General features: G+C 40.0%; 1 protein-coding gene across 1 annotated transcript in view; it reads left to right on the top strand.

The window, feature by feature from the left end:
- Positions 1-2,771: 2,771 nt before the first annotated feature.
- LOC144889363 (myotubularin-related protein 13-like) overlaps positions 2,772-10,086 on the top strand; it is a 32,395-nt gene continuing 25,080 nt past the window's right edge. Inside the window, exons 1-5 of the mRNA XM_078769561.1 lie at positions 2,772-2,830; positions 2,984-3,233; positions 3,327-3,342; positions 3,441-3,573; positions 3,727-3,835. Coding sequence (XP_078625687.1) covers positions 2,772-2,830; positions 2,984-3,233; positions 3,327-3,342; positions 3,441-3,573; positions 3,727-3,835 — 567 coding nt within the window. The remainder of the gene's footprint in view (positions 2,831-2,983; positions 3,234-3,326; positions 3,343-3,440; positions 3,574-3,726; positions 3,836-10,086) is intronic.

Raw genomic sequence — 10,086 nt, 5'->3', positions numbered from 1 at the left:
ATTCAGAAAGTGGATGGGAGGGTTGTCCAGTCGGTCTTTTCGGAGAGACAGAGTAAGAGTGTGAGATTTGTCAGGATTGAAAGACATGTTCCACTTGTTTGCCCAGTCTGTGATTTTGTCCAGGTCTGCAGAGAGTGAGGAGGCTGCAGACTGCCGATCTGAGGGTTGAGGAATGGAGCGACAGAGAGTAGAGTCGTCAGCAAAGAGATAGAGAGGATTTTCAAGAGAGTCGGAGAGATCATTGATGAAGACCAGAAAAAGCACAGGGCCCAGAAAAAGCCCAGAACAATTGTGTGCTTTGGTATCAATTGTGGGTGGGTAGTGGTGAAGAGTACATTTTCGGATCGGTGATGGGAGGCAGAGAATTTTCATTTCATAATTTTTGGTGTTTTTCTTGCAATTATTTGCACCATTGTAATTTCATTTTCAGCAACATTTCTCACTCGTCTTATCAACGACCTCCCCTTCCCGCTCCCCCTGCCTTCCCCTCCTTTGCTGGTGTCTTTTACTTCCTTTGTCCTTCAAAAACTTGCTTCATTTCACATCAGGCCAAAACATATCTTAGAGGATGTAACAATGGACAACTTCCTGCTGTCACTGCTCACTACTGAAAAGTGAACAATATAATATCTTTGTTTTGATCGTTTTTTGGAAAAGTGATTTCTGAGCATGGAACCGCATTTTCTTTGCTAAATGGTTAAATGTACGAAACCTCATCCTCCTTTTGCATCTTATTTCATTTACAGGGACTTGAATTTATCAAGGCATCACTTTGACGTTGAGTTTGGGAAGTCGTTTTCTCTCTCTATTAGCTTCTTTTTTTAAAATCTGTTCCAGCTTTGTAACAGTATATTTCGATATTTCTATTGGAATCTCAGGCGAAACGATGGAGTTTGTTTTTACTTTGCGTTGATGTTATCATCGGAATAAGGTTTGCTTGTGATGCTGTTATAACCTGCTGGATTTGAAAATGCAGTTGTTCATTCATTGTTATTTCTTCGAGTCGGCTGAAATTTCTGGAAGTGTTTAAATACGAAATCACTTTAATGTGAACACATATCTTCTTCCAGTTTTATAAGGTCCTGGCTTTCATTGCCATGAACATTTCCCAGGTTTCATGATAACCTTTTATTTTATATGCCGCCCATTTTCAACAAATGATTGTATCTAGTGACTTTGATGTTCCGTTTGAAATTCTTATCTATTGCCAGAAAAGGGAATTGCTTGAATATTCACCTAATCTGCCCTCCCCCTAAAGAGGTGTTCTATCCTCACTCCCAACTTTTGGGGTCTTGTGGCCAAATCTAGTTTTGCATTAGAAAGTTTGTTTCATTTGAGAGGTATTTGTGTGAGTGTGCATGTATTTTATTCTTATTTTTACATCCTTAAAAACAACATTCCATGTAACAGTAACTGTAATTCTTTTGTCTACCACGACCCCTCTTCTTTTCCCTTTCCCATTGGAATTTTATCTCGAGCAACTTTTGCTAAGTTAACAGGAATGCCATTGTTGTTTTGACTTTTTTTATGATCTCTTTTGATCATATATTTTTCAGATACATGCTCGTTTCCAGAAAGCTCAGTTATATCGTTTGGGTTCTTTACATCCTTGCAGCGCAACTGTTGAAACTGGAAATTGCTAAATCTTGTTCCCCTGGTCAGTAATTCCCGCTTCCACAGTGTGAAGCTTCCGCTCCTTTCGTGTAATTTCCTGTTTGTGGCAAATTCTGTCTAACGCACGTTGGGCGGATGTGTACAGGAGGTTTGAGGCGTCTGGGATCGCTGGGAGGTAAGTTGGAGCCAGTGGATGGCGGACGTGCAGGCAATGGCAGAATGTGTGATATTAGAGGGATGCGTCAGATGTTGACGTAGATGTCACAGCCGTCACGTACAACAAGAAAAGGTCGCCAGGGTCAAGAACGGGTTAAATGATGGAGTTAATGATGTCTGCAGCTGGTCCCCCCTCTTTTGTCAGCTGACAGTCACAGACGACGATAAAACCAGACAGCAACGCACAAACAGGATTTTCTCATGTTGCCACATGGGCTGGCTTCCTGATATGCAAGCTCCATACCAATTTACATTTTTCTCATTACAATTTGTCCAGTAAAACTCACATCCTGTCTTTTGGCTTTTTTTGTCTCATTATCTGTCATAATTGTGGTTTCAAGCTTTTCCTATCTTTAGGCTGCCAAAGTATCAAAGTTTTCAGAGTGCAGGTAGAAACTGAGAGAAAGAGTGAAGAAAAAGGTAATTTCGGACACATGATAAGGCATCCATTTTCTACTGTAATACATGGGGATAGTTCAAGGTTGACCTGGACTTTCTAGAATTCTAGAGAATAAAATAATAGGGTAGTTGATTTATCTTCGTTTCATACACTTACATACTTGTACTATCAATGTGGAGCGGAAATCTTTGGCCATGGTATGCATCTATTGTGCGACATGGTCTGATCTATTCTAAACCTAATACGGTCCAGAGGAAGTTATTCGATCAGTTCAAAGAGACGAGAATCATAAGATGACAAGTATGGGCTGTATTCGGATGACGTATACTTTCCTAATACATATCCATTAGGCTATTAGAGTAATAGTAATTGCATTTGCACGCTGACACAGCATACCTGGTTGTTACTGCACATTCCTTCTATTATTTAGTTGTGTAGCAAGTCCCTTCTACCGTGAATTGTTTGTTTTCCCAATTTTCAGATATATACCACACAAATCAAACAATATCCCAAAACATGATTGCCAGAAGCTTTCCAGTTGATGGTTGACATTGAATTGTTTTTGGTGGTCAATTCGAAAAATGTCTCCGATCCAAAAGGGTGGACTTGAGGAGTGTTAACGGGGGTTGAAAAGGTAACGGTTTTGGATTGGGGATGATCTCAGATGGTGGTGAACAGATGTCTTGAAGCCCTGGAGGGAAAAATGACATTGAAGACACTGAATCCTGTTTTATTTATTTATTTGTTCCCAAGACTGGTGAGATCACTGCACAAACAATTTATGAAAGAACGACATCAATATATTCTGAAGAAAAAAAATGTTTGCATCATGGAATTCAAACTCAAGGCTAGTATCCTGAAGCATTCTGAAGCAACTTGTGCTTTGGCCTCATGCTTAAGTTCCTGGATCCCAATCTATTACTTGTTTGGAATAAGACTGGGTGAAATGGTCAACTTAGATTGCTTGTCTTTGCCGAATAGACCACGGGATTGTATCCGTCCTGTGTGAAATAGACCTTTTGTCGGAATATTTTTGGTGCTTATGCAATACTTGCAACCACTTATTTAACCAAATAACTTCCTTGTTGGTTTTAAGACTATGGGAAAACATGGTGATTTATTCAAGAAGCCTGTTCCTAAATGGACATCCAAATAAGTGTTGTCCTTGTCCCCTAACGAATGGTACATTTCCTTTTGCTTTGTTTTGCAGGAATTAACAATGTGTTGCATCTGTTCTGTGCTGTGCTCACTGAGCAGAAGATCCTTTTCCATTCGAGCAGCTACCAACGCCTCACCGAGGCTTGCCGAGCACTCGTTGCCGTTGTTTACCCACTCAAATATAGGTTCGGGGCACATTTGAAATGCAGTATGCAAGGATTGTGATTCTGGTTGTACGCCTTTTCTAAATTTGGTTTAACCTGTACTTTCAAGTTTGGGTCTTTTCGACTGAATGCGCCATGTTGAATAATGGGCCTGTTACCTTTCCCCATTTGTAGCTACACCTATGTGCCAATCCTGCCAGGCAGCCTGCTTGAAGTGTTGAGCACACCCACACCATTCATTATTGGTGTCCACTCAATCTTTAAGAGCGAGCTTCAGGAATTGGTAAGGGCTTGTTTTGTTAATCTGTATGTTGCACGTGGTTGCTTCTTGGGATAATTTCTGGGGGAGGTGGGGGGTACAGTTACACCATCGATGCAATGAAGCCCCCTTCCTTCCAACCCTCAATCTAAATAAATGCGAGGAATTTAGAAATTTACCATAGCACCAGCACACTCATTTCACTCAATTCACCATAGCACCAGCACACCAACACACACCTACTCATTTCAAATGTTACTATGGAATCTGCATCGTCCGTAAGAAAATTCTGACAGTTGGCCTTGTCTCCCTTGAATGATGGCATCATCATTGATGTGTCACCTTGGTGAGGAAAACTGAACTGACTAGATTGAGAATGCGAGTGACGCTAATTTCGGATACACCCTTGTATCCACAAGCTCCTTGAGCCGTATTTTTCTTGTCACATATTCAACATTATTTAACTTTCTAATTGCCAATAAATGTTCTGATAATTTCAAAAAGGGAAGGGTTTTAATTGGCTATTTCTGTCCATTTGTCATGCTATCTCCTCCTAAACGGCTGTGCAGAAATTCACCAAACTTGTTATTTATGATTACCACATGACATGAAGGTGCAAAAGCAGTATCATTTTTGACGCCACTTCCTGGGTGGGATCAAAATGTCAGATACCAAAAAATGCAATTACGGGCACATTTCTAAACATTTTTAATGAAACGTTGTATATGCAATCAACATTTGGGGCGCATGAATTATGTAACAGTTTTTTCGGATTTGACCCTCGTGTTTGACAGAGGTTTATGCCTCAAGGTGTGGGGAATCGTGGTCACAGGGATCAAAAACAACAACAACAACAACAACAGGCATTTTAAGGCCATTTTCCCTGCAAGAGTGGGGGTTAGCCTTGCGGTCCCCATGACAATCTTCTCCATTTTGCCCTATTTTCTGCATCTCCCCTTGTTAACCCCTTTGCCCGCATTTCTTCTTCGACCATCTTTAGCCAAGTCTTTCTTGGTCTTCCCCGTCCTCTACTTCCTTCTACATTCATTTCCATCACTCTTCTCAACCAGTCACTTTCATCCTTTCTCAACACATGACCAAACCATCTCAACCTGTTCCTCTTCACAGCATCCATCACAGGCTCTATTCCCATCATCTTTCGCAGTTCATCATTTGTCTTCCTCTCTCACAACGATACTCCACACATCCACCGAACCATTCGCATTTCCACCCTTTCCAGCCTTCGTTGCTGCTCTACGTTCATTACCCATGTCTCGCTCCCATAAAGGGATCAAATGATCATCATCATCATCACCATCATCGGTCACAGGGATCAAAATGAGGAAAAAATATTTAACTCCAAATTTGATATTCCATAATACTCGGCGGAACGTTTTGCTTTCTGTCAACCTTGCTTTTGGTGGGAAGCGAGGGGACTGGTAATGGTGTTCCATTGACTTCGCTCAAGCGTATTAATTTGTTTTTATGTACTTGTTTGTTGTACACCGCTCCTTTCCTGTGTCATCTCCAAGCGCTGCATAACATCATTGCTGGGCACCGAAGGGGGCCCGGCAATAACGCACGCTGAAAGGGAGTACTCAGTTTTCACTCCGGTTGTCTTCTGGCTTGTTTGTTTGTTTGTTTGTTTGTTTGTCCGGGCGATATCTCAGCCATCCTTTGAGCGAGGAAGCCAAAATTTGGCCACAATAAGCAAGTACTTTGTCAAAAACTGTATTTTTTGTTTTTTGATTAATCAATTAGTTGATTAGTTAATTATTATCGATTAATTAAGTACTTATTGTACACCGCTCCTTTCCTGTGTCATCTCCAGGCATTGCAAAACGTCATTGCCAGGCACCGAAGGGGGCCCGGCAATAACACACGCTGAAAGGGAGTAGTCAGTTTTCACTTTGGCTGTTTTCTTGCTTGTTTGTTTGTTTGTTTGTCCGGGCGATATCTCAGCCATCCTTTGAGCTAGGAAGCCGAAATTTGGGCACAATAGTGAGCAAGTACTTTGTCAAAAACGGTATTTTTTGTTTTTTGATTAATCAATTAGTTGATTCGTTACTTAATTATTATCGATTAATTAAGTACTTATTGTACACCGCTCCTTTCCTATTTCATCCCCAGGCGCTACATAACGTCATTCCCGGGCACCGAAGGGGCTCCGGCAATGACGCATGCTGAAAGGGAGTACTCGGTTTTTCACTCCGGTTTCTTCTTATTTGTTTGCCCGGGCGATATTTCAACCATCCTTTGAACTTTGAAGCTGAAATTTGGGCACAATAGTGAGCAAGTACTTTGTAAAAAAAAAAAAAACGGTATTTTTTGTTTTTTGATTAATCAGTTAACCCTTTGAGTACGGGATTTGGTATGGGATTAATTTGGCATTTTGGTACGGGAATGCAACCACATACTGATGATCTATTTATAGGTATAGTCGATGACGTGTAGTAACGTCATCCGTACGCAAAACTTTTTCATGGGTTGCGGCACTGGACATCATCCGTACTCAAAGGGTTAATTGATTAGTAACTTAATTATTATCGATTAATTAAGTACTTATTTACTGGGCATTATCTCAGGCACCTTTTGAGTTAGGAAGCTGATATTTTGAGTTGGGAACATGCCAATGACCAAGTGATTTGGCTGTAAAGGCTATTTTTCATTTATTGATTAATCAATTAATCGATTAATTATTTAATTATTCCATTAATGATATAATTAATAAAAAATAATAATAAAGTTACAGATTCGGATGAAACGGTGGTGGTTTAGGTGTTCTATTAGCCAATTGATTTGTTATTTCATTATTTTATTCTTATTATTTATTTATTTTCATTATTCATTAATTATTTATTTTCTTTCTCATCTGGGCAATATCTCGAGCACCTTTTGAACTAAGAAGCTGATATTTGGACACGACAGTGATCAAGTGATGTGGCTATAATGGATAGTTTTGATTTATTGATGAATCAATAATCGATTAACTATTTATTGATTAATCAATTAATTAATTTTTTCGATTAATGACTTATTTAATTATTTATTTAAAAGTTAGCTTTTGATGAAGCACCGGTGGTTTAGGTATGCTGTTGGCCAATTGATTAAGAAAATATTGTATGATCATTATTTGTTGATTTTTAATGATGCAATTAATTAATCAATCAATTATTGTGCAGCTCTCCCTCCCAATACAGTCTCTATGAGCTGCATGGTACCATTGCCGGGCATCAAAGGAGCCTCCGCAATGCTGCCTGGAGGATAATTATTTATTTGGCATGGGGGCGGTGCACTTTGAATGTATCTGTACTAGTGTACTTGTTTAATATATATATATTTACTTTGCTGCTGTGGCACAATTTGAGTGCTACAGAAGAGCATGTTTTTTTGTGTACCAAGTCGAGGTTCCGATAAGAGTTAACACATATAACATATCATAAAGAGAGTGGGAGACAAGAGGGGTAAGAGAGAGGGAAGCGCAACAACAGCAGGGAACAGGAACATCAGGAGATCTGTGGAAGAGAGAGGGCTGGGGGTGGTGCCGTAAATGGGATAAACAAAAGGAGACTACATGGAATTTCAAGAAAGAAAACAGGGAGTTTGAAGGAGGTGGGTTTAAGCTGGTTTAACAGGGGTAGAATTGATTAAGGTTGTATTTGAGGGAAGATATGAGATGGTGGTGAACTTTTGTTTTGAAGACCTGGAGGGAAGAGTGCGATTGAAGAAAGTGTGGGAGTTTGGTCCAGAGGTGGGAATAAAGAGGAATGAAAGAATGAAGGTGAGCAGAGAGTCTTTATTTTGGATGCTTCACCAGAAGGGGGTTGGTGGAAGACCTTGTGCGTCCTGTAGAACTATTGGGGGGGACAAAGCACAGATAGAGCAGGGGGAGCAAGGTCGGAGAGGAGGCGGTCGAAGACAGAAAGACCACCAACCTGCCTGCGGTGGGAGTGAGAGGCCCTCAGAATCGGCTTCATCGCAGGAGGTACCAATGCTTCAAAAAGCATTGTTTTCTACAGTGTGAAGCAGAGCTAGGTGTGAGGCAAGAGCACCAGCCCAGAGGGGAGAGCAGTATTCCATCAAGCTGGAGATGAAAGCTTTGTAAGTGGTTTGGAGCTCAGTTGTGCCAAGGAAGGACTTTGCACAACAAAGGATGCCAAGTCGGCGACTGGCTTTGGAGGCCAGTTTGCAAATATGACTCTCCCAGGAAAGATCATGGCAGATAGGGAGATCCAAAAGCTTGAGTGACAGAACTTATCGAAGGCATGAGATTTGTCATGGGAGATCTCCTGTCTGGTGTCAGGTCTGATCTCTTGTCCTGCTATTGAGGACCTCTATCCATTGTTGAGGAAACAGAAGCATCATCTCCAGTGTAGAGTGGCCTGGTCTCGATCTAAATTGATAATCTGAGATCAATGGTGAGTGAGGTAACCACACCCACCCAACTGGCATGATGACAATTGAAATCGCCACATATGAGGAAGGAGAGAGATAGAGACATAAAATGGTGCCATAATTACTTGGGGAACGAGTTGGAGGTAGGGTTATTGTGCAAGATTTGTTTGCTGGAAATGCTGAATAATTCTGAGTCATGTTTTGTTTTGTCTCATTTACAAAGGCTTTATTCACCTTCATTTAATGCCACCAATACGTTACATGTAAGTAAGGCATTACTTGGTGTTCTGCCAGATGCTCCTCTTCGGCAATGATGATATACTGTTGAGATTACTTAACAAAGGACTATAGTTTTAACTCTCCTGATGTTTGTTACAGCCTGTTCTCAGCTTTGATCGGAATAAAATATGTTGAAGTTGTTTTTCATGTTGGCCATCAATTTCTGACTTTCTACGAAAATGATGTGTGATGTAGTTTAGCTTGTTTATTGTTTTTTTCTTCACAAGAGAGAGTCTTCAAGTTGCTTGCTATTCAATATCTTTGTAATTTCAGTTTGACTGCATTGTCGATGCATAAACTCATCCATATATCAACTGGAGAGTTCATAGAACATAATACAATGCGCAGTGTTCAATTATATACTTCAGTTTTAATAAAATGATGATTTCAACACGTTGATTGCTGACTTCGAATAAACTCGTAGAATAGATTACCGTATTGTATTGTAAACAGAATATGCTCTCGTGCCAGTTCAGTGAACGTAAATTTATGTAATAATCCTGATCATCATTATCAGTCGACGTGAGAGGAGTTTTGCCACTTCATCTGCATTCATACGTGCCATTGTGAAGGGTAATGAGTAATGACAAATAGCAAAAAAGAAAAAAAACATGCGGTACTCAGCACATGATCTACCATTAGTAGTCAGGGGGCCAGGAGCTGAACCTGGAAAGTGGTTCCAAAGTTTTTTTCTCAGTGTTTTCATGTTATATAGGTATTGTACTCTATGAAACTGCATGATGACATTCTCCCATCATTGAGCATTTTCATATAACAGGTTTTATACAAATGCGGCTATCAGGACGCAAAACACTGGTTTTATGGAGGTGGGGAAAATAGAAATACCCTTATATCTTTACAAGCGTTCAAGCTAGGGTCTTGATTTTTTTGCATATGGGTGTATCTTGACCATACCTATTCGTGGGTCAAAGGTCAGTCATAGGTCAAAGGTCAAATATCTGGGTCAAACGTGTACAACGCAGCATTGTTTATACACTGCGATATATTTCTCATTATACTGAACCTGTATCCATTGTTATAACGTCGAATGTCTTGTTATAAGGTCTCTGAGTTCAATACTGAATGAAGAAATGCTAGACTACATATTTATTGAGTTCTTTATGATTTTATGTTCAAAGATTACATCAAATCTGGTTATGTAAATGATCTGTATATGGTGTACCTATTCATAGGTTACTAAACCACCAAAATTGTACATATTCTGTATTTGGTTTTAAAATCTTTCTTATATCATAAACATCATCAATCATCAGTGTTATTGTAATCATCACCATCTTCCCCTTGTGAAGAAGTGAAGTGAAGTGAAGATGGCCCAGTGCATACCACCACTTGACCACCAGCAGCACCCAGAGGGATCAATTGTGAACATAGTTACTGTAAGGGTACAATCATCTTCAACAGTTAATGTTCACAAATCAATTGAAATCGGGAGCAATACCTAAATAACATGAAAACACTGAGAAAAAAACTTTGGACCCACTTTCCAGGTCAGGCCAAAATATGCATTTGACCCCCTGACTATAGCAATGGCGTAGTACCATCGTCAGATTCAGTGCTAAAAAATGGTTCTCCATGAAAGC

This window comes from Myxine glutinosa, unplaced genomic scaffold (assembly GCF_964187855.1).
Source record: "Myxine glutinosa unplaced genomic scaffold, kmMyxGlut1.1 SCAFFOLD_3106, whole genome shotgun sequence".
Classification (NCBI taxonomy): Eukaryota; Metazoa; Chordata; class Myxini; order Myxiniformes; family Myxinidae; genus Myxine; species Myxine glutinosa.
Note: the sequence above shows the minus strand (reverse complement) of the source record. Positions and strands in the feature narration are given on the sequence as shown.